The sequence below is a fragment of the Sebastes umbrosus genome, chromosome 2 (assembly GCF_015220745.1).
Source record: "Sebastes umbrosus isolate fSebUmb1 chromosome 2, fSebUmb1.pri, whole genome shotgun sequence".
NCBI lineage: Eukaryota > Metazoa > Chordata > Actinopteri > Perciformes > Sebastidae > Sebastes > Sebastes umbrosus.
In genome coordinates this window covers 41,357,583-41,385,212 of record NC_051270.1, presented here as the reverse complement: position 1 = coordinate 41,385,212, position 27,630 = coordinate 41,357,583, and the positions used below count along the sequence as shown (strand labels likewise).

At 41.4% G+C, this 27,630-nt stretch overlaps 2 protein-coding genes across 3 annotated transcripts in view; both read left to right on the top strand.

Moving 5' to 3' along the window:
- The window catches only part of wdhd1 (WD repeat and HMG-box DNA binding protein 1), a 40,427-nt gene extending 25,466 nt beyond the window's left edge, over positions 1–14,961 (top strand). For both annotated transcript variants that reach the window (XM_037796445.1, XM_037796436.1), the window contains exons 22-26: positions 722–753; positions 903–1,067; positions 2,667–2,788; positions 2,880–3,015; positions 14,540–14,961. In XM_037796445.1, coding sequence (XP_037652373.1) covers positions 722–753; positions 903–1,067; positions 2,667–2,788; positions 2,880–3,015; positions 14,540–14,731 — 647 coding nt within the window. In that variant the 3' untranslated portion in view covers positions 14,732–14,961. The remainder of the gene's footprint in view (positions 1–721; positions 754–902; positions 1,068–2,666; positions 2,789–2,879; positions 3,016–14,539) is intronic.
- Positions 14,962–20,067: 5,106 nt separating this feature from the next.
- Positions 20,068–27,630, top strand: part of gch1 (GTP cyclohydrolase 1) — a 39,255-nt gene continuing 31,692 nt past the window's right edge. The window contains exon 1 of the mRNA XM_037796469.1: positions 20,068–20,853. Coding sequence (XP_037652397.1) covers positions 20,490–20,853 — 364 coding nt within the window. The 5' untranslated portion in view covers positions 20,068–20,489. The remainder of the gene's footprint in view (positions 20,854–27,630) is intronic.

The following is a 27,630-nucleotide window of genomic DNA, read 5'->3' as shown; positions in this document are numbered from 1 at the left end:
AGGAGGAGGTGCCAGGCTGTTGTGGCTGCGTATGGATCTTCCACTGCTACTGAGGCTCCTGACGGTGTATTAAATGAATAAAGGGTAAAATAGCCAATATGTCTTGTTTGTTCCTTGTTACTGATAGAGAGTTCAATCATCCAATCCACCAAACAACTCAAAACAAGAGTCAACACCAACAGGAGAATACACTGTTTACCATTGACGGAGCATTTTGGCAAATCTTTCTTGGGTACTACCAACATGATCAGCTGTGCTGCTCATCCCACAAATGCATGATCCTTACAAGTTGGACATCATTGTGAAGGTAAATAAACAGGCTTTCCAACCATGTAAAATACAATGACCATTAGCATTGTAACAACAGAGAAATAATCCACCAAACACAAGTTTCCGAACTTTGTTTTTCCAGTATATATATATATATATATATATATATACAGACAGATAGATTTATTTTCATAAACTACAGTGACAAAATAGACAAACTGGCATTTAAAGTATTATAATGAAAATAATATTAATATATAATATTTTTATGGCAGATTTTTGACGCAGACATTTTTGCCCTCTGAGGATATCAGAGCAACTTTTTTAAAATGAGGCACGAGGGTTAAAGTAATTCATGTTGACGCCACCCATCCCATCAGATCCACCATATGGGCGAAATTTAAATATGTTTTATCTGAACTGGCATCTGATGACTTTTTTTATTTTGCAGTTGGTAAAGTAGGACGTGCAAATCCCTTTAAGGTAAGAACTAAAAATATTTTGACGGCAGCATGTTTTATCTCTCTAATTATTTAGAAGTGAATTTGCAGAAAGAGTTGAAGATTGTGAGTTGAAGAGAGAGGAACGTGTTTAGTGGAAGAATGATGAAGGTTTTGTTGGGATACATGCAGGTGCTCGCCTCAGGGAAGCCCTCGTCTTCGTCGGGCCAGCCTCGAGTTACAAACATCCTGGACAACATGACGTCCAGCAGGAAGTTGTCTCCACTCACCGGATCTGCAGGGAAACCAAACAAAGGCCCCATCCTCAAACCGCTGGCCCCCCGGCCCAAAACAAAGGTATCCGCATTACCAAACTTTCCTACATGTCTCATCTTTCTTTTGCTTTCTAGTTTTGGGTATTTTATTTACATTTTAATTTTATATTGCTGTAATTGTCTGATTTTATTTGATCGCAATCCTGAAATGTTATTTTTTCCCATTTCATCCATGTAAAGCACTTTGTAAGTTTGTTTTGAATAGTGCTGTATAAATAATGTCTAGTATTTATTTTTATAACTGCTCTTAAATCAAACAAACTTACAACATAGCAATAAATGTTTCTTCTTAAGGGTTTTCACAATCTTATTACCTCCATTTAGATATTATAAATATTATTTATTAGTGACTTGACATCAGCAGTAAGGTATACATCAGACCGGCAACACGTCATCCAGAGTAGCCTCTCATGACCACGCCCCTTTTGGGGGAAACCAATCCAGTGTCCCTCATAGACGGTAACAGAGTAAACAGAAGAAGTTGAAACATGTCTCCAAACTTCTACTTTAAACAAACCAATAATAGTAATAACGCTATGCTGAAGAGTTGCTGTGTAGCTGGTTGCACCAACAATTAATTAAAAACGCTGATGTCTGATTTGTTCCCCTGCCATGTCCTAAAAAAGATCTAATGGAGGGTCTTTATGGCTCCAAGCTATAGACCAGACCAGCATGTCTTTATGGCTCCAAGCTATAGACCAGACCAGCATGGCTTTATGGCTCCAAGCTATAGACCAGATCAGCATGTCTTTATGGCTCCAAGCTATAGACCAGACCAGCATGGCTTTATGGCTCCAATCTATAGACCAGATCAGCATGTCTTTATGGCTCCAAGCTATAGACCAGACCAGCATGGCTTTATGGCTCCAATCTATAGACCAGACCAGCATGGCTTTATGGCTCCAATCTATAGACCAGACCAGCATGTCTTTATGGCTCCAAGTTATAGACCAGACCAGCATGGCATCCTCTCTGAGTCTGCGCTCCCTTTTGGGGGATAGAAACTGGCTGTCACAGGAGAGAAAATGATGAAAAGCTGTTGTGTAGCGAGTTAACGAGGCTTTCACACTGACATTGTTTAGGCTCATACGATACGTGAAGTCTCACTGTCAGTGTAGCAAATGGCTAAATGGTGCTGGTGACAGTGACTAGCATGGCTAGCTAACGTTAGATAACGTCGTCTCCAACTAAATCTCAGCGTATAGATCAAACAGTTGGCTGTTTACAGGTTGGATATTTACAGACAACACATAGCCTTACGGGATTCAGTCAGATATGTAGAGACGTCTGGATCAGTAATATCCGCCCACTGTGTTGGACGGGGGAAGACTGAAGGGGACACAGCGGCGATCAACCTTCATTTATTAATGTATCGCAAACACTCAGGTTAAGTCTATGGGATCTTCGGCTTTCTTTCCCCCAAAAGGGGGCACGGCCTTGACCTTTTGCAAACTACCCGTCTGTGCCGGGCTGATGTATAGCAATGTGGTGACCTCAAGATGATAACAGATATGAAAATGCATCTGTATTTAAATGAATCAAACGGTTGAACACTGTAGATGCTTATCATGCATCCTTGTTGCCAGACTCAAGTATAAAACTGGAGATATTTCCTCTCCAGACTCAGTCCACTCTGCTGCAGATGACGGGCACAAAGAAGAAGACACAGCCGACTGCAGATCAGCAGAAACAACCAGACGTCCCGTCTCCAGCTTCACCTGCAGATAACACCGAAAATAAGAGGTAAAAGATGGAACCATATAACCCTGTGAAATGACTTAATTGGAAGCTACAAGGTAGATTGACTTGGTTGTGTTGTTGATCGTCTGTTCAGGCCGAAGACGGGTTTCCAGTTCTGGCTGGAGGAGAACAGGAAGAGTATCACTGCTGACCACCCAGACCTGGAGGAGACCGAGATCATCAAAGAGGCCATGGGACGCTTCAGGACGCTGTCAGCAGAGGAGCGACTGGTAAGAAACACAGAGGGGTTCAAAGAGGACGGTTTGGGTCACATTGCACATTGCAAAATTGCAAATTTGAGCAAAATAATCTGTAATCTACGGAGTAATGTTGGGAAAGTTTGATTGTGGCAGCTGCCAATTCTCTGGTGCTTGCTGTTGTTTCCCTTTTCCCTGGTGTTTTTTTGGTTGAGTTGCTGAGTGATTAGAGGGTTATTCAGTTCACCTGTTGCGCAGGGTGTGGGGACTGGCTCTTAAATGATAGTTGAGAGCAGCTTGGTGCATTCCCCTCTTGGCCAATCAGGGTGTAACGACGCCCTTTCTGTAGGGCTTAAAAGAGGAGGGAAACTGCACACCCAGGGTCATTCTGATCTCTCCTTCACTCAATGCAACATGTGTTGTCAGCTTTATCAGAAACTCTGGTCTGTTTTGGGCCCTTTTGGGATTCTGTGATCTTTGTGTTTTGTTTGTTGAGAGTGTTGACTCTCAACGTTGGGGAAACAAGTTAAGTGCCAACCAATTGGGTTACCTGCACTGGGACGTTTAGGTACTATTTGTGCAACGATCTGGCTTGCCTTACAATAGCCTAACGCCTGAAGGCTGTATTTTTGTATTCTATTCATTTGTTGATTTTCAATGAAACCCTTTATACCCATTTCTTTTAGTGTATTTTATTTGGGAAAACTTTAAAGGAGGGTAAAAGGAAAAACACAAACCAACATTTCAGTTTCCTTAATTGTTTGTTAATATAGAGGCATTTGTTCATTATTGAAGAGGCATTTGTTCATTATTATTATTAAGAAGGCATTTTATTTTATATTATTATGTGGATGGGAACTGTTTTTCAGTTCTGACTGTACAACTAAAGTCTGGGGAACTCAGTACCGCCACATAATTGGCAACCACGAAGGGAAACGTAACACAAAGCATAATCTTTCAATAAAGAGATTTAGTTTTGTGTCCCATCTTCTGATATCTATTTAGCAAGTGTATTTGAGTGTATATTTCTGAAATGTGTATTTGGAGTGTGGCTTGACTATTAGTCCAAATAATTACTAGTGACTATCCATCATGTCTTGGGAAGATCCAGACATTACAATGACCGCATTTGAACCGTCGCTTGCGGAATTGGAATCCGAGCTTTCTCTAAATGTTAGCTTGGATATGCCTGTAGTTGGGCAGGAGGTGCACTTACGGGATGATGATGATGATGATGATGATGATGATGAAGAGGGATGGGTAGATGCTCCAGTAGAACCACAATTGTCTCTGGACACTCATCCTCTTTTGGCTTTAGAGGGCTTATTACTTCCGCCTTCATCCCCAGTTCCTGTAGCTCCTCCCACCCAGGAACACTCAGATTCGGATTTAGTCATTTTTGCTAATGCTGTAGAGTCGATGAAACTTGTGTTTAAAAATACAGTGGATTGGCAGCGTGAGTGGCTGTCAAACATTTCAAAGGGCATACCCATCGATAAAGCTCTAAAAATGGGTACTACTCTCATAACAAATGTGGTGGAGAAAGCAAGTAACCATTTGCTCGCAGAAGTAAGGGATTTTGGTTCAAAGTGCATAAATGCCATTCAGTGGAATGCACAACAAACACAGTCTGAGTTCCAAGAGTCCCTGATTACTGACCGTCAAAACTTGATGACCTCCATTACATCCGCGGTCACTGAAAACAAGGATGTACAACTTCTGGTGACCGAGGTGCGTACATTGCAACAGCAGATGGGTTCAGTGCAGGCTACCCTTGAGTCTCTTGTGCGTCAACAGTGTGCACTCAATTCTCAGGTCAATTCAATACATAAGCGAGAGGAATGGGTCCTTAAAGAAGCAGTCACACCTGTTTGCAGTTTCGTCTCAAGCACACACATATCCTGTTTCTCCAGTTGTTAAAAATGTGGTTTTGTTGCCTACCTCCGCACCTGTGGGAGTTCCTTCAGATTGCTCAGGAGCTGCTAATCCTAAAGGTGAAATTTTCCAGGATGATGGTTGTAGAGTGACTGATGGCAAACTTCCAATTAAGATGTTTTTCCCTTGCTATGGCGGGCCTCAGGATGAGAAAGATCCTTTGGTGTATTTGCAAAGATGCAGTGACTTCCTGTCTCTGAAACCACTTACCCATGGTGAGATCCTAGCGACCATGAGAAGTGTATTGCGTGGTTCTGCACGTGATTGGTGGGAGACTGTTAGGGAGAAAATCCATTCATGGGAGGAATTTCAGAGAGCTTTCCTATCATCTTTTCTTCCCGAGGACTATGTTGATGTTCTGGAAGAACAGATTCGAACCAGGGTGCAAGGAAGAAATGAGTCACTACGAGACTTTGTTTTCTCCTTTCAAGCACTTATCAAACGTTGGCACTCTTCGGCCACAGATGATGAGATTTTAAAAAGAATATTGAAGGCTATGAATCCCTTTCTGGCATGTCAGCTCCGTGGTCGGGTTACCTCCATAGATGAGATGATCCGCATTGGGAGTCAAATAGAAGTAGATTATGAAAACCAGAAAAGGTACAGGAGAACTCTGAACGAATCTCACAAAGCTAATGGTACAACTGAAAAGAAGGTTATAAAGAGACCTGAAATGGTTTTGTGTTGGCGTTGCCATGGTGAGCATGCACCAGGGTTCTGCCCTCAGTGTCATGCCTTCCCAGGTAGCTCAAAATACAGTAGACAGCAAAAGTCAGAGTCAAAACAGACTTCAGCGTCCAGTAAAAAAGGTTCCATGGCTACTGTTGCTAGTCAGCCTGCAGCCAAGAACTGCCAGAAGTAAAAGTCTACTAGTGTGGTGGGATCTCCATCTCACCCGCCCACTAGTCTAAAACAGTTGGTTGTGCCCATCACGGTACGTCAGCGTCATGGGAAAGCGCTTGTGGACACAGGTGCTACTTACACTTTATTGCATGTGAGTCTGTGGAATAAGATCAAAGGCCCCAATGAGTCCCTTGTATCATGGCAGGGTGGACCAATGTATCTTGCGAATGGCCAGCAAGCAAATCCTATTGGATGTAAAGTGCTGGAGTTCAGCATGCATGGTAACAGTTGGTTCGTACCTACCGCAGTACTGGATGCAGATGTGTTGGTGTATCCATTAGTTCTTGGTTTAGATTTTATGAGCATGAGTGGGCTCCAGGTCAACGTCCGGGACAAGGTATACTCTTTTGCTGGTGATGACACCACCAGGGTTTTCCCTTTCCAGCCTGTCCTGTGCCCTAGTGATTGTTGGGGTGTTCTGAGTGTGAGCAGTGTTGCTTTGTATACTACCTTACCACCTACATTACCGCTCTTGCCTGCCGTTAGTGATGACTGGTGTAACCTAGCTTGTATTCCTAAAGGTGATGACTTACCCAGTCTGCTCCATACTGCTGTTGCAGACAGTGGTTTAACAGGGAGGGAGGCTGAGAAATTGTACCAACTCTTGCTAAACAACCCGCGGGTCTGCACCACCACTTTAGGCCGTACCTCTGTGCTGAAACATAAAATCAAATTAAACAGTGATGTTGTGGTTACCCAGCGCCCCTATCGATTACCCCTACAAAAGCGGAAGATGGTTAAGGAGCAGATCGAAGAGATGCTTCAACAGGGTATCATTGTACCTTCCCATTCACCATGGGCATCCCCGATTGTAGTGGTGCCTAGAAAAGATGGGTGGAACACCCCGATTTTGTGTTGATCTCCGCCGTGTTAATGAACGTAGCGAGGGAGATGCCTATCCTCTACCAACGATTTCTGAGATACTTGAATCTCTGGCAAGTTCAGCTGTGTTCACCACCTTAGATCTCAACAGTGGTTATTGGCAGGTAGAAATGGACCCGGAAAGCCAGCACCTCACGGCATTCGTCACATGTTTTGGATTATTCCATTTTCGGGTTATGCCTTTCGGCTTGAAGGGAGCTCCAGCTACCTTCCAAAGGCTAATGACTCAAGTGCTGAGGAGCTGCCTAGGAGAGTGCTGTATGGTGTACTTGGATGACATCATAATCTATTCCAAAGACGTCCAGAATCACTTTCATGACGTCCAGCGAGTGTTTGATTGCCTCCAGCAGGCTGGCCTTACACTCAATATTAAGAAATGCCACTTCTGTTGTCCCGAGCTTAAATTCCTGGGTCATGTAGTGAGCAAGGAGGGAGTGCAGGCAGATCCAGCAAAGACAGAAGCACTTTGTGACTACCCTGTGCCTAGAAACCTCAAGGAAGTTCAAAGGTTTTTGGGTCTGGCTGGATGGTACCACCGTTATGTCCCTAACTTTTCAATGATTGCGGAGCCCCTGAATGCGCTGAAAAAGAAAGGAGTCGTGTTTAAGTGGTCAGAGGAGTGTCAGAAGGCATTTCAATGTCTTAAAGACCATCTGACCTCTCCTCCTGTCCTTGGTCACCCTGATATGTGTAACACATTTGTCGTCTACACCGATGCAAGTTCTACGGGTCTAGGGGCAGTTTTGGCTCAGAGATCGAACACTTCCTCTAGAGAAGAGGTTATCGCTTATGGCAGCCGCTCTCTAACAAGGTCAGAGCAAAATTACTCCACGACAGAACGGGAATGTCTGGCTGTGGTGTGGAGTCTGGAGAAATGGAGACACTATCTGGAAGGGAAACCTTTCGTTGTTGTCACTGACCACTCTTCGTTGTTGTGGGTCTTTAACACCAATAAAGCTAGCTCCAGGCTTATACGCTGGGCACTGCGTCTGCAGGAATTTTCTTTTACGATTGAATATCGTAAGGGTAAGTTGAACAACGCACCGGATGCTCTGTCGCGGGCCACTTGTCCGGCCTCCCTTGCATTGTACACTCGTTCCCTGGCACGGGATGAGAAGTTTGTACCTTTTCCTCTGACTGATGAGGATGTCTGGAAAGCCCAGAGGAGTGATCCAGACATCCAGAAAATATATCAGGCACTGCTCACTGATGACAAACCTGGCGGTGAAGCAGACTCCGGTTTTGTCATTTTGGAGGATACGGTTTACAGGAAAACCAAACATCTTGACCGTGGTGACCTATACCAGGTATATGTTCCACAGTCACTCCGTCCAGTCGTCTTGCATGCATACCACGATAACCCTTTGAGTGGTCATTTTGGACGATATAAGACCCAGCAAAGGATTCGTGAAGTTGCATACTGGCCGAAAATATGGACAGATGTCGCAGAATATGTAAGATCTTGTACTATTTGCCAGAAATATAAACCTGAGTCCAGGAAGCCTGCTGGCTTGCTCCAGCAGACAAAGGTAACGGAGCCATGGGAAATGCTTGGTTTGGACCTCATAGGCCCTCTGCCTCGTAGTTCCCTGGGAAACACCCAATTACTTGTTGTGGTAGATTATTATAGTCGTTGGGTTGAGTTGTTTCCTTTACGTAATGCTACTGCTTCCACAATCAGCAAATGTCTGCGGAAGGACATCTTTACACGTTGGGGTGTCCCAAAACATGTCTTATCAGATCGGGGACCTCAGTTCACATCAGAGGTTTTCAAAGAGTTGTGTGATAGCTGGGGGGTTGTCCATAAACTCACAACTGCCTATCATCCACAGACTAACATGACTGAGCGTATTAACCGCTCACTAAAAAGCATGATAGCTTCGTATGTTGGAGAGAAGCATAAGAGTTGGGATCGTTTCATACCGGAGTTGCGTTTTGCCCTGAACTCCGCAGTCAATGAAGCCACCGGCTTTTCCCCAGCTGAGTTGCTGCTTAGAGGATCTTTGAAGGGACCTTTTGCCAGAGCTTTGAGCCCTCTTCTCAGGTCCCACGTGCGCTGAAAAATGTCCAAGCTCTGGTAGAGTCCAATCTGGCACAGGCAAAAAGGAAACAGGCTCATACCTACAACAAAAACAGGCGACATGTCACATATGAAATGAAGGATAGGGTCTGGATGAAAGCCCATCCCGTCTCCAAGGCTTCCAAAAATTACACAGCTAAACTGGCCCCACGATGGATTGGTCCGTACCGCATTGTTGAGCAGGTAGGCCCTGTGAATTACAGGATTGTGCGTGAGGACACCGGAAAGGATCTAAGGGTGGTTAATGTGTGTGATTTGAAGGAGTGTCGGCCAACCTCTGTTGAAGTGGAGGCTCAGGAGAGAGAGGCGGGTCATGCGCATTTTTCTGGACAGTGACACTAGTGATGAGGATGAATTTATGTTTTTTTTGTGACATTGTATTAAAGGTAAATAACTGTCTAAAGGATGTGTGTAGAACACCTTGGAGGCGGTGTTTATTATATGGGGGAGGGAGTGTGGCAGCTGCCAATTCTCTGGTGCTTGCTGTTGTTTCCCTTTTCCCTGGTGTTTTTTTGGTTGAGTTGCTGAGTGATTAGAGGGTTATTCAGTTCACCTGTTGCGCAGGGTGTGGGGACTGGCTCTTAAATGATAGTTGAGAGCAGCTTGGTGCATTCCCCTCTTGGCCAATCAGGGTGTAACGACGCCCTTTCTGTAGGGCTTAAAAGAGGAGGGAAACTGCACACCCAGGGTCATTCTGATCTCTCCTTCACTCAATGCAACATGTGTTATCAGCTTTATCAGAAACTCTGGTCTGTTTTGGGCCCTTTTGGGATTCTGTGATCTTTGTGTTTTGTTTGTTGAGAGTGTTGACTCTCAACGTTGGGGAAACAAGTTAAGTGCCAACCAATTGGGTTACCTGCACTGGGACGTTTAGGTACTATTTGTGCAACGATCTGGCTTGCCTTACAATAGCCTAACGCCTGAAGGCTGTATTTTTGTATTCTATTCATTTGTTGATTTTCAATGAAAACCCTTTATACCCATTTCTTTTAGTGTATTTTATTTGGGAAAACTTTAAAGGAGGGTAAAAGGAAAAACACAAACCAATATTTCAGTTTCCTTAATTGTTTGTTAATATAGAGGCATTTGTTCATTATTGAAGAGGCATTTGTTCATTATTATTATTAAGAAGGCATTTTATTTTATATTATTATGTGGATGGGAACTGTTTTTCAGTTCTGACTGAACAACTAAAGTCTGGGGAACTCAGTACCGCCACATGATGATACTGGCATTTATTGGCTGGTGACAAATGGAGATAGTGAACCTTGTGTCAGCCTTCTGCTTCAGCATTTCCTATAAGCTATAATTAAGCGTTTTGGATGTTTTATATTGAATCCAGGGACGCTGGTGGTCGGTCAGAGTTGGGGTTAATTTATATTTAACATGTATTAACAATAATAGCATAGTAACAATAAGCAGCTACACAGGCAAGAGCAAACTTTAGAGCGATCTCTAACCTAATCACTAATAAAATGCAGCCTTTTGTACAAAATGGCCTGTTAGTGATCAGTGCATCGCAGCAGTGATATAAAAACAGTACCATGTTACATTACCTTACGTGGATAGCAGTACTCCAAAGCTGCTACAGGGTTTCTGCAGGGTTCACCAAGTTCAATTTAAGACCTTTTTAACATCACAAAGAATGCACTTTAACAGCTGTTTCACAATCATACCAAATTAAGAAAGTAAAATGGATAACCTAGAATTATTTATTATGATATCACATTTTTCAGTACTGCACATCAATAAATTACATTAACTTCTATTGATATGAAACATCACTGAATTAAATTAACCTGGACGGCATAAAATGTCTGGCTGGATTAACTAATTAAAGATTATGAATTAATTTAAGTTAATTCAACTTTTTGCCCATAAACCAGACCAGCACATGAGGGTACTTTGCAACAACAAAAAACCGTACAGGAACAGAAAACCAAAGATCCTATAGATGTCAAATGCAATTTGACATGTGTTTGGATTATAATTTTTTGCATTTAAAGGGACTATTTGTAACTTTCAGAAATGTCTTGTTAACAGCGACACCTGTGGCCGTTAAGTCAACTAAAGTCAGCGTCGGGCTCGCGCTTCCTCGCTCTACATAGACATGAACGAGCATTGCTCAAAACAGTGAGGAGACACACGTCAACTAAAACCACAATATCACTCTATATTTCAGCTGCTTGGCAGTAATGTTAGCTGACCAGACGAAGGTCTCTCCATGAATCAATGCTGATCCTAGTGTTGGCTTTTCCTGCTTCAGCCCTGCTGCTTCAGCCTCCGTGTCTGAGGCAGCGGGGGTCCGCAGCGAGTAACGTTATCGTCTCCCGACTGCGCCCGCAGTGAACAGGGGAGACACCGGCACCCGGTCGGAGAAGATAACGTTTCTCTCTGCGGAGCTCTGTCATTTCACAAGACACGGGAAACCTCTGTTGGTCTGGAGGAGCTGCAGCAGTTATTTCTGCACAAACGTCCACTGAACATTCACTAGATATTCTCAGAGCTAAACTAACTCTTCTGCAGTGTGGAGTGAGCGCGCATGCACGTGAGGTGGAGCGAGAACGCACGCGTTGTGTGAGTGAAGGCAAGCAGTGGAGCGTTCTGAGCAGCGTAGCCACAAGCGAGCGTGCATATGCGAGCGCACATGGGATCCCGACCTGCTAGATTTAAACGTGTAAAAAGTTACAAACAGTCCCTTTAATTCTTGTTAAACAAATGTCAGTTTTTTAAACATAACTAATAATTATTTTGCAACCTTGTCTGAATCTGAGTGTTGGTGATACCTTAATACAGTAAATGGTTGATAGCTGACATGTCCCTTCAGTCCTCCTCTGTCCAAGTGGATCAGGGACCCAACACAGTGTGTCAGCCTCCCACTCAAGCTAACGTTAGCTAGCCATGCTAGTCACCGTCACCAGCATCATTTAGCCATTTAGCACACTGACAGTGAATATTCATATATCGTATGTGCCTCAAATCTCAGTGTGAAAGCCTGATTATGTTCTGTATTTGGCATAATTTAAATCATACGCAATGGCCTTGGCTAGCAGTAGTGACTGGTTACTACAGGTCTGATGGAGCTGACTGAAACTCAAAAAACAAAGATTGAGCAGCCTTCTGTTGTGCCTTTAAAATATGTTTTCTGCCACAAACACTGATGCTCTACACTTAAACAGGCCTGTAAAATAGGGGAAAAATCACCATCCAAATTCAAACGTGTACAATAGACTGTTTTGACTCTGCCTGATTGGTAAGAGGTGCTGCAGCAGTGTCCTGTAGTGTCACATCAGTTTTGGTTTTCACTGAAAGATATCCAGATTTAAAAAACAATTTTCACTTTCAGCTGTGGTCAGTCGATGGGTGAATAAATATGGGCGGGTGTGTCACCTCATCCTTTCATCCACAGGAGTGCTAATAGACGTCAATCTGTGCGTTGGTATAGTAGCCTGGTCCTGACCCTGCATACATCAAGACTCTCAGCACAGAGCTGGATGACACTCGACAGAAAGAAGGAAAAGAGGAAGTGGATGTGAATGGGGGGAGGGGAGGGCGCCTGTTGCCTGGGAACCCTGTCGAGGGCACAAAGCATTGATCTTATGATAATACCGTGTGAGAGACAGTGAGCCGTCAATCTGCAGGAGAAACACGTGTGATGATGCAGGTTTCAGGTTATTTTACTGGATGTGTGTTCTTTATAAAAGTCTCTGCAAAAGTCGCAATCAGACAATAAATTGAACTCCTAAAACAAAAATAATTGATGAATATTAAGACATTTCCTGAACATGGTTTTCCACACACCCTAGAAATCTTTAAATCAGAGTCACAAGGTTTTTAATGTTCAACAAAATGACATTCAGGTTGGATGTGTATTTTGTTCCAGTGGCCAGGCAACATCTGGTAGCTATAATAATAATAATAATAATAATAATAATATAATAATAATAGCAATAATAAGTGTTCTGCTCAGTGACGAGGAGAAGATCAAATCTGACAGCAGAGTTTTCTTGTAGACAAACCTAAGGTAAGTTTATATTAGGGCTGTAAAAGTTAATGCGATTTTAAATTGTGGCGGAAACACAGCTGACAACCTGCTAAACTAAACTAAATGCGTGGTGGAGACTTTTACTGGGAAAGTGGCTGCATGTCAGCAACACTACATGCAGCATCGTAGCTGCTAAATTAACGCTCCCGGACGGTGAACTGGAGATTCCCGTTAACCAATACCTGTTGTGTTCCTGCTGCTGGTACACCGCTGTATGCGAGGCACAAATCTTGTTGGTTAACGGTTAATAATCGGTTAACGAGGGTCGGTTATCGGTTATGAACATTTTTCAAAATTGCCATCCCTAATTGGTGCCAACCATGTCATACTAACTTGTCATGAAGGAGGTTAAATAACGCTCCAAACCTGGCTTACATTTTGGTGAGGAAAATCTGGCACGTCCATTTTCAAAGGGGTCCCTTGACCTCTGACCTCCAGATCAGTGAATGTAAATGGGTTCTATGGGTACCCACGAGTCTCCCCTTTACAGACATGCCCACTTTATGATAATCATATGCAGTTTGGGGCAAGTCATAGTCAAGTCAGCACACTGACACACTGACAGCTGTTGTTGCCTGTTGGGCTGCAATTTGCCATGTTATGATCTGAGCATATTGTTTTATGCTAAATGCAGTACCTGTGAGGGTTTCTAGACAATATCTGTCATTGTTTTGTGTTGTTAATTGATTTCCAATAATAAATATATACATACATTTGCATAAAGCAGCATATTTGTCCACTCCCAAAATCTCCCTTTAAGGTACATTTAGAACAGATAAAAAAAGTGACAGCGATTCATTTTATTTGATTAATCGCGATTTATTATGGACAATCATGCGATTAACCGCGATTAAATATTTGAATCGATTGACAGTCCTACTTTTAATGAATTTCAATTCTTTTGTTTTAGTTTTTTTCCTTTTTTCCGTCATTTAAAAAAAATAATATTTGATTTATATATGTTGCTTCCGTTATGGTATGTTTTTGTCTTGTTCTATTTATATTGTATAACAAAATTAGTTTGTATCATGGAGAACAAAGTGCATAAAAACAGAATAGTAAATAGAAAGTCATTTTAAAAATGAAATTCAGTAGCAGCTGAGGCTTTGACTTTTCAGTTTGGGTTTTAAAGAAACTGGAAAATGATCGTGCGGGGGGCTGAAACCTTGTTAATGTCCGACCCTGGGTTTGTGTGTGCGTCCTAATTACATTATTCTGTCCAAATACATTAAAATGGCAATTGAATAGCGAGACGTCACAGCTTGTAGCATCTACCAGCTCTGTAATGGAGGTGTTTGTGTGTTTGAATATGCATGGGGTTAATGGGCAGTGCTTCATCGGGCGCTGAAGGTGAAGAGTGTGTGTTTGTTTGTGTGTGAGTGTGGCCTGTAATGCTGCCAGTCCACTCACCAGAGGCCTGATGATTCATCCGGGCTCCATTACGTCCAGGAAAGCGCTTCCTTTTGTCTCAGCTCGGGGAGAAAGAGGGAGAGAAAAAATAAAAGCAGGAGGAGGGAAAAGAGGCAGCAGCCTGTCAGTAGTGATTATACATGACAGGATGCAATTTCAAACTGCACGCCTGAGTGTGTGTTTAGTCATCGTCATGTAGGTGTTCACAGCCTGGATTGAAACAGAAGAACAATACCATTTAGTTTTGTCCTGTTCAGTAATTAACGTGTTCATTTCATGTCCTCTTTTCTCATCTCGTTCAGTCGTGGACAGAAAGAGCAAAAGGCCAAACTGGAGACGCAGCAGATCTGAAGAAGAGGAAGAGAGCCGAAGGAGGAGGAGGAGGGGCGGAGAATGAAAATGGACAGGCTGAAGCAGATGAAAATAGTGCGAAGAAGAAGAAATCGTTAGATCCCTCCTCCAAGCTTTCAGCGTTTGCTTTTAACAAAAACTAAACACTTGAATCTTCTGTTTTGTTCAGATTTCTGTGTGAAAACTGTTAAACCTGTTGAGGAATACGTTCTCTGTTCTTTGAGGCACTTAATCTGAACATTAAAGCCTTTCAGAGTTCGTGATGGATCAGATGGACATTCATCAATAATGGAGCCTCCTTTGTTTTGTTTTTAAATTTAGAACATTTCTGTATTTTAACAATTGAATAAATGTAAATGTTTGTTAATTCACATTTTTTGTCTTTGGTTTCCTCTTTTCTGCCATCGACTGTATTCACAAAAAGCAGTGAAAATGTCAACAAATCCAAAGACCAAAACCAACAGTGTGTTAGTCCGACTTCCTGTCTGTGGCTCTCAGCTCTAAGCTCATTGATTCCTCCTGAACACATCAAATACACAAATGTATAGTTTCATGTTCAAACATGGCTCAGTCATTTCCTAAAATATCTGGTCACTCTAGTTTTTATCAAACAAACAGGAGGAAATAATGCATTTGTCACGGACTATTTTCACCGGCGGATTAATCCACATTTGGTACTCTAGTACACTGGTTCCCAACCCCCTATAGGGGTCGTCAAAGCTTCACGGGGGGTCGCGAGGCCTTCTTGATTTTAAGGGGTGTAAGACAACGTTTTATATTTTGACAGTTGGCCTATATCTCAACATTTCATTCATTTCTGTGAAGAAAACTAAATGAAATAGTTATTTTTAAAGTTTGAATTCTTATTTAAGATATAAACAGGATAGGAGCTTGATGAAGTTCTATTCACAGAGGCTTCCCTCTGCTAAACAGCCTGGTCCTGCATTAGAAAGGTTTAAACAACCAAAGAGCTGATGGAACAATGGCCTAGCGTCTGGGAGAAGAAAACTGAGTTTGTGAGAAAAGAAGCCTATTAACTTGGTATGATTGCTAAAAATGAAAAAATCATACAGTGAATTGTATTAAAAGTTCCTAAAAATAACAGGAAAACTCATCTCTGATGCAATATTCACAGGAAATCATATAATCTGCTTAAATTCATCCAAATCACTCATTTTACAACCTTGTAGTTATAGCGTTCACTATTCGGGTTAATTGTACAGTTCATCAGTTCTTATGGTGTACGGTCTAAGACCTGCTCTATATATAAAGCGTCTTGAGATAACTTCTGTTGTGATTTGACGCTATATAAAAATGAATTGAATTGAATTGAATTGTTCTGTTCTGTTATTGTTATCCACTGAAAACAAATATCCATAAAATATGTCACTTAGGGGTCAAGGGTCGTCCATTTTACTCAATGATAGAAAAGGGATCCCTTAAAGAAGTATGTGTGGCAGCAGGATGGTGCCACTCCAGTGTGAACATGTCACCCAGTGACACAGTGAGGCTCACTGATGTGTTTTAATGGAGCTCACAGAGGAAGAACAGATATCAGACTGATACACACACAATACTTGTTAGAAGATACATTCACTGTTGGTTTTCATGGGGTTAACTGACAAGAATCAATCATCTTTTAATATTAGCCACTAAAGATGTTCTTGTGATATAAAAAATATCATCTCAGTAGAATTTGTGACAGAGATTTAATTTCTTTTTTTAAATCAAGTTGCAGCCGAGGCTGAAATATTTGAACTTTTAGTTTCTAGTATGGGTCAAGCTCCAGAAATCCTGGATCCTACACTTCCCATAATGCAACTTTCAATCTCCACACCCTCATTTTGTTCTTAAAGTATCGTGTTCCTAAAAGAAGTGAAAAATGCCATTGCTGTGAGAATATTTCTATTTTATTCTGTGTAAATCCATTTGTCAAAAGTATTTTCAAAAATCAGGTTTAATTTGTCTTTATTCGGCGACCTGCCCTCTATTGAGGTACTTGTACTTTACTCAAGAACATGTATTTTCATTTTGAAACCTTCACTGCACTTAAGAGGTAAATATTGTACTTTTTTACTCCACTACATTTATCTGATGTTACATCACAGACAAGATGTTACACACTAAACATAATGTCATTTAATATGATGCATTGCTGTAGATTAAACCACCCAAAAACCTATAAAGTGGTTCAAATTTACTCCACCAGCTACAAGATTAACACGGATCACTCTTCAAGTTCTTTTACTTTGCTTCCTTAAGTACATTTTGCCGCCAATACTTCCATACTGAAGTAACATTTTGAATTACTTTTCTTGTAACTTTATCATTTTACGTTGTGTTTCACGTCTTGATGCTAAGTTGTTTCCCAAAATGGGAAAAATACCCAAAGTGTTTCTTTAAGGTGACTTTATTTTGTGGTATTTCATTACTTTTGTGCCAGTGTAGTATTTCTAGAGGATATGTACGTTTTATTTACAAGTTGTGTTGTTATCTTAATCTTAATTGTTTCCTTTTTTCTTTCTACAGCTACAGAACTACTCTGCCGGCATTAAAAACAGGACTGGAGTGAAAACTATGACTCTTCATCCTCAGCTCCTCATCCTCTGGGTCTTTGTGTGAGTGAAAGAGTGTGCATACTTTACTTGAGTATTTCCATTTTACGTGACTTAGTGCTTCTACTCTGCTACATTTCAGAGGGAAATATTGTACTTTTTACTCCACTACATTTATTGGACACATATACACACATGGACAAAATTGTTGGCACCCTTCCATTAAAGAAAGAAAAACCCACAATGGTCACTGAAATAACTTGAAACTGACAAAAGTAATAATAAATAAAAATTTACTGAAAATTAACTAATGAAAATCAGACATTGCTTTTGAATTATGGTTCAACAGAATCATTTTAAAAAACAAACTGATGAAACTGGCCTGGACAAAAATGATGGTACCCCTAGAAAAGATGGAAAATAATTTGACCATAGGGACATATTAAACTAAGGTGTGTCCTGTAAATAGCATCACAGGTGTCTTCAAACTTGTAATCAGTCAGTCTGCCTATTTAAAGGGTGAAAAGTAGTCACTGTGCTGTTTGGTATCATGGTGTGTACCACACTGAACATGGACCACAGAAAGCTGAGGAGAGAGTTGTCTCAGGAGATTAGAAAGAACATTATAGACCTTCATGTTAAAGGTAAAGGCTATAAGACCATCTCCAAGCAGCCTGATGTTCATGTGACTATAGTTGCACATATTATTCAGAAGTTTAAGGTCCATGGGACTGTAGCCAACCTCCCTGGACGTGGTCGCAAGAGGAAAATTGATGACAAATTGAAGAGACGGATAATACGAATGGACACCAAAACATAAAAAAGCGAGACTGGAATTTGCCAAAATGCATATTGACAAGCCACAAAGCTTCTGGGAGAATGTCCTTTGGACAGATGAGACAAAACTGGAGCTTTTTGGCAAGTCACATCAGCTCTATGTTCACAGATGCAAAAATGAAGCATACAAAGAAAAGAACACTGTACCTAATGTGAAACATGGAGGAGGCTCGGTTATGTTCTGGGGCTGCTTTGCTGCATCTGGCACAGGGTGTCTTGAATCTGTGCAGGGTGCAATGAAATCTCAAGACTATCAAGGCATTCTGGAGCGAAATGTGCTGCCCAGTGTCAGAAAGCTTGGTCTCAGTTGCAGGTCATGGGTCCTCAAACAGGATAATGACCAGAAACACAGCTAAAAACACCCAAGAATGGCTAAGAACAAAACATTGGACTATTCTGAAGTGGCCTTCTATGAGCCCTGATCTAAATCCTATTGAACATCTGTGGAAGGAGCTGAAACATGCAGTCTGGAGAAGGCACCCTTCAAACCTAAGACAGCTAGAGCAGTTTGCTCAAGAGGAGTGGGCCAAAATACCTGTCGACAGGTGCAGAAGTCTCATTGAGAGTTACAGAAATCGCTCGATTGCAGTGATTGCCTCAAAAGGTTGTGCAACTAAATATTAGGTTAAGGGTACCATCATTTTTGTCCAGGCCAGTTTCATTAGTTTGTTTTTTAAATTGTTCTGTTGAACCACAATTCAAAAGCAATGTCTGATTTTCATTAGTTAATTTTCAGTACATTTTTATTTATTATTACTTTTGTCAGTTTCAAGTTATTTCAGTGACCATTGTGGGTTTTTCTTCCTTTAACGGAAGGGTACCAACAATTTTGTCCACATCTGTAGTTACTAGTAGTAGTTTATAAAATACAATTTGTTAAAAATTAAACCAGTGGTGGCTTTAGTTTGGCCCCCCAAATTTGTTCTAATGGTTTCATTTATATAACTGTTTGAATCCCAAAGAGATCAAATTCTCCAACATTTCACTAAAAAACAAAGATTAGTGAGAAGTCCAAAATACTAATAGAAATTTGTGTAACAGAACTGTTTTTTCTTTTCTACCCAATCAATCATCTCATGACCCCTCTGATCTATTTTGTGACCCTGTGTAGTTGGCTGTTGCCATAGAATAAGAGGTGCTACAAGCTCCGAACGTGTTTCTGATTGACTACATCTGTTAAAGAATGTATATGTAAAAAGTATTTGGTATATTGTGATTGTGATTATTTTGTGATTATTTTTTGTGAAATGTATTTATTCATGAATATGTAAATTTAGCCCTTGGCCATAATGTAACCTGAACATGCCAATCATGCCAATAAAGCTTATTTGAATTTGAATTTGAATTTAGTCTGACCCCAGAGTTGGGAACCACTGAACTAAACTACTGATATATAATATAATATAATATAATATAATATAATATAATATAATGTAATATAATGTAATATAACTGCTATAATAAGTAATTTTACTTTTGATACTTTAAGTACATTTTGATTAGTACATTGTGGTATTGGTACTTTTACTTAAGTAAAAGATCCGAGTACTTCTTCCACCACTGATCAATAATTATAATCCAATAATATATTGTTCTGAAATGGGTCATTCTGCATAATGAGTACTTTTTTGGTACTTTATGTGTATTTTGATGCTAATATTTTTGTACTTTTACTTAAGTAACATTTTAAATGAATTACTTTTACTTGTAATGGAGTACTTATACATCGTGGTATTGGTACTTTTATTTAAGTAAAAGATCTGAGTACTTTTTCAACCACTGATCAATAATTATAATAAGTTATATAATAAAAGTAATGAAAACTTTTTCTTTTGGAGTACCAAAGTAGTACGAGTATATTATATATACCAAAGTAGTACGAGTATATTTTGCTGCTAATACTTTTGTACTTTTACCTAATACTTTTGTATTACTTGTAACAGAGTATTTCTATACTGCAGTATTCGGTAGTATTGCTACTTTCACTTATCTGTGAGTACTTCTTCCACCACTAGTGGATGAGATGTTGGCCCCGCCCATTGGAGCCGTCCAGCCAGTCCCTGGATTATCCCTCTCTTATAAAGTCTGGGATGCGCAAATAACAACAACACAAGAGAGCTGCCAAAGAGAAGCAGAAAGAGACTCAACTACAACACAAGAGAGCTGCCGAAGAGAAGCAGAAAGAGACTCAACTACAACACAAGAGAGCTGCCGAAGAGAAGCAGAAAGAGACTCAACTACAACACAAGAGAGCTGCCGAAGAGAAGCAGAAAGAGACTCAACTACAACACAAGAGAGCTGCCGAAGAGAAGCAGAAAGAGACTCAACTACAACACAAGAGAGCTGCCGAAGAGAAGCAGAAAGAGACTCAACTACAACACAAGAGAGCTGCCGAAGAGAAGCAGAAAGAGACTCAACTACAACACAAGAGAGCTGCCGAAGAGAAGCGCAAAGTGACTCAACTAGTGCTCAGCAGAGAGGAAGCGGACGGTAGAGACAAGAAGAAGTGATGGAGCACTCCGAACAGACTCAGTATAGCTCCAACGAGAAGAAAGACGGCGGCTCCGTGCTGAACGGACACTTTGACGGGATGGTGAAGCGGCCAGCCGGCGGCACCGGACGCCCCGCCGCCGCTGCCCAACCTCCGGGCGCAGAGTCCGCCTCTCACCGGCCCGTGATGGAAAGCTGGCGGGAGGAGCGGACCAGGAGCGTGGAGGACAACGAGATGAGCCTTCCGTCCCTGGCCGCGGCTTACTCCACCATCCTGCGGGGGCTCGGGGAGGACCCGCAGCGGCAGGGGCTCCTCAAAACCCCCTGGAGGGCAGCCACCGCCATGCAGTTCTTCACCAAGGGCTACCAGGAGAAAATCATCGGTGAGTTCCTAAATCCACAAAGCCGCTCAGAGGCGGCTGGGATTTATTATCCTGCGGTCAACAGGTGGCAGGGAAAGGAGAGTCCACACCTCCAAAACTCACTTTCTAGTCTATAGGCTACCCTTTCTAGTCTATAGGCTGCCCTTTTTAGTCTATAGGCTACCTTTTCTAGTCTATAGGCTGCCCTTTTTAGTCTATAGGCTCTATAGGCTACCCTTTCTAGTCTATAGGCTGCCCTTTCTAGTCTATAGGCTACCCTTTCTAGTCTATAGGCTGCCCTTTCTAGTCTATAGGCTACCCTTTCTAGTCTATAGGCTGCCCTTTTTAGTCTATAGGCTCTATAGGCTACCCTTTCTAGTCTATAGGCTGCCCTTTCTAGTCTATAGGCTACCCTTTCTAGTCTATAGGCTGCCCTTTCTAGTCTATAGGCTGCCCTTTCTAGTCTATAGGCTACCCTTTCTAGTCTATAGGCTGCCCTTTTTAGTCTATAGGCTCTATAGGCTACCCTTTCTAGTCTATAGGCTACCCTTTTTAGTCTATAGGCTGCCCTTTCCAGTCTATAGGCTGCCCTTTCTAGTCTATAGGCTGCCCTTTTTAATCTATAGGCTCTAGAGGCTACCCTTTCTAGTCTATAGGCTGCCCTTTCTAGTCTATAGGCTGCCCTTTTTAGTCTATAGGCTGCCCTTTCTAGTCTATAGGCTACCCTTTCTAGTCTATAGGCTACCCTTTCTAGTCTATAGGCTCTATAGGCTGCCCTTTCTAGTCTATAGGCTGCCCCCCTTCCCCCCAATCATCATGGGAGTGGACAAATATGCTGCTTTATATAAATGTATGTATATATTTATTATTGGAAATCAATTAACAACACAAAACAATGAGAGATATTGTCCAGAAACCTTCACATTTAGCATAACATTTTTTTTGTGGCCAGGGACCCCTTACAGGGGAGTAAATGATTGATTGAGGATATGATACTACATGCCATTGGAAATATTTGTATTCTAAAACATTTCAACCTAAATATTTCAGACCTGTTTCAGAGTGATAAACAATTAAAGTTTTCAATGTTATTGAATGTTAATATCACTTACAGGGTGACTTTATTCAAATTGCATTTGGACTCAACATGACAGCACGTATAGTCTACATTTCAAGTCATTTATTTTATAACCTTGTTGAACGAACAGTAGCACGACTGGCACAGTCCTAATAAATCAAGATATTTAAAGTTACCAGTCTAAAGCTGACTTTCAGTGCTTCAACTTAAAAATACTGATCTTATTGCTGTGTGTCACAATCATATCAGAGTTTCAATTGGCCCAAAGCTAACGTGGGTGGGAGTACTGGACACAATATGCTTGTTTTAGTGGTCCAAATGGTTCCTATCTGTAGATTTGCACTTTTTAACGATACAGCACAATTTTATAATTCATAGCAAATGATTCCGCGGGGGGCCCTGGTCCCCACTTTGAGAATCACTGGATTCTATTACCCAACAACATATAAAGCAGTTCAAATTATTTGACATTTATCTTTGTCTTTACTTGTTACATTTAGTTTAACAAAGTTGAGAAAGCAATGTTTAAGTCAAGCCTGGTGTTTCCACACAGCTTACTGCGTGGAAACACCAGGCTTGCCTTAAACATTGCTTTCTCAACTTTGTTAAACTAAATGTAAATTTGTAAATGCAGGATTTAGTATTTTTATTTAAGTTTCATATTTTAGTATTGTTACTTTTATTTAATTTACAAAAAATCTTTCATCACTGTCAGAGGAGTTCCAGGTCGACCTGCTGCTCATCGGTAATCATGACACATCTGATGAAACAGTGAATTAAAACCAGGCTGAGATGGTTCCTCCTGATGCAGCCTGAGGTTGTTATGCTGTGTTTCAGAGGTTGTAGCGGCTCAGTTTTAAAGCTAGAGTGAAGATACTGGTCTCATATCAAACTAAAAAAACTAAGAAATCCATTGTTACCAACCATGTAACATAAATAACGCTACAAAGTTACGCTAAATTTTGGCGAGGAAAAACTGTCTTGGCCATTTTCAAAGGGGTCCGTTGACCTCTGACCTCCAGATGTGTGAATGTAAATGGGTTCTATGGGTACCCACGAGTCTCCCCTTTACAGACATGCCCACTTTATGATAATCACATGCACTTCTTTTCATGCAGTATAAATGTGTTATTGTCTCCTATTCTAAAATGGTGTATCCTAATATTTCTGCATACTGGGGTCCCTAAACAGTGTTAAATTCCATAAATTGTATTCATGTGTGATGATGTTAGTCCCCATAATAGTAATTTCATATTTCATTCTTTTTTTTTTATTTGACCTCACTGTATAAAATGACCTATGGTGACCTCTAAGATAATGACAGCCTCATGAAACTTTTGGCTTTTTCAGCCTGTCTTTTTCTCTGGTGTTCCTTCAAGGTCTTGGTGTCTTAATGTGGTATTTTGGAGGGATTCTTGATCATTTTTAATAACTCTCGAATGGTTAAAAATGGTTAAATTTAGCAACAAATCTGTGTAACGAATGGTATCAACCCAAAAATTGCTGCAACAACTTCTGAGACTTAATAGAGCATGGGGATGACCATCATATATCATATATCATATATATCATCATGTTCTGAGCCCTTATACACTTTCACAATTTATTGTAATAAATGATTAAATTAATTTTTATTTCTTGTTACGACTAGAACAACTTGTCACACAGTGCTGAGCTGTACCTCAAACTTTCAGATGATGTACACCACTTCTATGTGACATCTACTGCTGACTTTTTACCTACAGCTGAACCTCCCGTCCCCCACCCCTTCCCCTCTAATGTAATGTATCCGGGCTGGTTGTTGCTGTCAAAATGAGTTGCAAACAAGCTTTTTTTATGGTGAATGTCACTGAAATGAAGATTGATGTGTACAACAAAAACCTGACAAAACCTGCCCTTCAACTCCTCAAAACTATCTGTAAGATTGACCTGCCTCACCGTCGTTCCTCGGGCTCATGTTCTAGCCAGAAAGAGTTTTTGCTGAGTCACGTGCAGGTGTGGAGGGGGCTCATACGCGGCGTCATAAAGTCCACATGGGCCGGCTTCTCTTCGCTACGGCTCTTTGGAGTGTCTGAAGTCGGGGATCTGCCCCTCTCTTCTCCGTCGCAGCCTCCTTCAGATCTCCATCTGGAGGTAGTTTGTTCTGCTGGGGGGTTGTTTTCTGTGTGTTGTATTGTTAAAGGAAGGAATGCAGTGAAAGGAGACAGAAATGTGAAGAGCACCCAGTGAAAAGAGGTGATGGTTATTTATGACATGACGACCCGCATCTTGTTCTTACCTCTGTTGAGATAGATAGATAGATAGATAGATAGATAGATGTTGATGATATACATGTGTGTTGTTCTGCAGGCCGTGGCGTTGCTTTGTCTGTCTGCTGATTGGCTACTGTAGGAGACTCCCCTTTGACTTGTTGGAAAGCCGAGAACACAAAAAAACACATTTCAGAGCTGGATGTTCTGTAGAGAGTTATAGTATTTCCTAGTGAGCGTCACACTGTTTTGTGTGTGTGTGTGTGTGTGTGTGTGTGTGTGTGTGTGTGTGTGTGTGTGTGTGTGTGTGTGTGTGTGTGTGTGTGTGTGTGTGTGTGTGTGTGTGTGTGTGTGTGTGTGTGTGTGCGTGCGTGCGTGCGTGCGTGCGTGCGTGCGTGCGTGCGTGCGTGCGTGCGTGCGTGCGTGCGTGCGTGCGTGCGTGCGTGCGTGCGTGCGTGCGTGCGTGCGTGTGTGCGGGTCATGAGTTCAACATGAGCCTAAAATCCTGTTGTTGTCGAGCACATGACCAACACAACTGTAATGAGGAAAAGTTATACAAAGATTAAACAGGAATTCTGAGCCTTATTACAGATTACAATGTTTGGTTTAGTGCACACCTTTTGCTTTGAAATAGAATGATCTGAAATAGGGCTTCAGCTAATCTAAGCAATGTACTGCTGTGGACGCCACGTTAGTTACAGTGGAGGAAATAAGTATTTGATCCCTTGCCAATTTTGTAAGTTTGCGCACTTACAAAGAAAAGAACGGTCTATAATTTTAATGGTAGGTATATTTTAACAGTGAGAGACAGAATATTAAAAAAAAAATCCAGAAAATCAATTCATATAAAAGTTATAAATTGATTTGTATTTTATTGTGGGAAATAAGTATTTGATCCCCTAGCAACCAGCAAGAATTCTGGCCCCCACAGACCGGTTAGATTAGTCCTCTCGCTTTAAGAATGTACTCAGAATCTCAACTCGTGACCTGTATAAAAGACAACTGTCTCAACCCATTACCTGTATAAAAGACACCTGTCCACAATCAGATTCCAACCTCTCCACCATGGGCAAGACCAAAGGGCTGTCTAAGGATGTCAGGGACAAGATTGTAGACCTGCACAAGACTGGAATGGGCTACAAGACCATTGGCAAGCAGCTTTGTGAGAAGGAGACAACTGTTGGTGCCATTATTCGGAAATGGAAGAAACACAAAATGACCATCAATCGCCCTCGGTCTGGGGCTCCACGCAAGATCTCGTCTCGTGGGGTATCGATGATCATGAGAAAGGTGAGGGATCAGCCCAGAAATACATGGGATGAGCTTCTTAATGATCGCAAGACAGCTGGGACCACAATCACCGAGAAAACCATTGGTAACACACTACGCCGTAATGGTTTAAAATCCTGCAGCGCCCGCAAGGTCCCCCTGCTCAAGAAGGAACATGTACAGGCCCGTCTGTTTGCCAATGAACACCTGAATGATTCAGAAAAAGCTTGGGAGAAGGTGGTGTGGTCAGATGACACCAAAATCAAGCTCTTTGGCATCAACTTGACTCGCCGTGTTTGGAGGAAGAGAAATGCTGACTATAACCCCAAGAACACCATCCCCACCGTAAAGCATGGAGGTGGAAACATTATGTTTTGGGGGTGTTTCTCTGCTAAGAGGACAGGACGACTTCACCACATCGAAGGGAGGATGGACGGGGCCATGTACCGTGAAATGTTGGGCGACAACCTCCTTCCCTCAGCCAGGACACTGAAAATGGGTCGTGGATGGGTCTTCCAGCACGACAATGACCCAAAACATACGGCCAAGGCAACAAAGGAGTGGCTCAAGAAGAAGCACATTAAGGTCATGGGGTGACCTAGCCAGTCTCCGGACCTTAATTCCATAGAAAATCTGTGGAGGGAGCTGAAGCTTCGAGTTGCCAAGCGACAGCCTCGAAACCTTAAGGATTTGGAGATGATCTGCAAAGAGGAGTGGACCAAAATCTCTCCTGAGATGTGCGCAAACCTGGTGACCATCTACAAGAAACGTCTGACCTCTGTGCTTGCCAACAACGTTTCTCCACCAAGTACTGAGTCATGTTTTGCTAGGGGATCAAATACTTATTTCCCACAATCAAATGCAATTCAATTTATAACTTTTATATGATGTGATTTTCTGGATTTTTTTTTTATATTCTGTCTCTCACTGTTAAAATAAACCTACCATTAAAATTATAGACCGTTCTTTTCTTTGTAAGTGGGCAAACTTACAAAATTGGCAAGGGATCAAATACTTATTTCCTCCACTGTACCTACAAAACTAATTACATTCCCATCAGCCTCAGCAGCACATTGTGTTTAATGCTAATAAGCAAATGTTAACATGCAAACTAGGGCTGTGTATTGGCAAGAATCTGGCGATACCATAAGTATCATGATACAGGGGTTACCATTCAGTATATTACGATATATTGTGATACTGTAAGTAAGGCGATATATTGCAAATTTTTAATCTAATTTTAGGAAAACTCTCAAGTATAAAGAACACACCACCACATGCATCAAATCTGACTAAAAAGTTCACTTTTGAATGCAGTCAGAACAGTGGGATCTGCATCTGCATTTATCAAAGTCCCTGTAACAATCAATATTAGAACTCTACCTTGAGAGGGCTCATACTCTGAGAGGGAGCATCTCTTTGCAAATGAAGTATTGACTGAGTTAATCTTTGAATGTAAACTACTAATTCAAAATCAATATTGTTTTTGAGAATCAATACAGTATCACAAAACATAATATCGCGATATACGATTTTTTTTATATTTTCTTACACCCCTAGTGCAAACATAAGCTGGTGAACCTGCTAAACATTTACATGATAGCATTGTCATTGTTAGCAGTTAGCATGCTCACATTAGCCTCAGTTCGTCTGAAACCTGTTTGATCGCCTGACGGCACGTTTTTATCGACCCATCTGTCTTCATTTCAGCGACGTCACGTGTTCCCAGAACTCAGCAATTAATTAACGCACAAACCAGTTTCCACAAATCACGCTAACTTGGCATTAGCTGCTGCACCTGTTTTCAAACAGCTGATCATCAACTGATTGTGTGGTTACCTAGCAACAAACAACCACGAAGCCTCCAACCAAAAGGGCAGCTCAGAGCACCTTCAGATTCAGTCAATAAATGTCTTTTTAAATAGACAGAAAAAAGACAATTTCCTGAAACTCAGCAGATCTGAAAACAGTGTGAATATTATGGGATGTTAAACTGGGAAATAAACAAATAGTTATAAATGTTGATCAAACACAAACTGTGTATGTTTAGTATTTAAAGGCAGGGATGTACTGGGGTGACTCATGAATACAGCCCAGGGATAAGACTATGTAAAGGAAATATGCGTGTGGGTGTATGATACCGCGGTGAGTGTGTACTGTCTCACACACACACACACACACACTTCTGAACAATAAATGAAT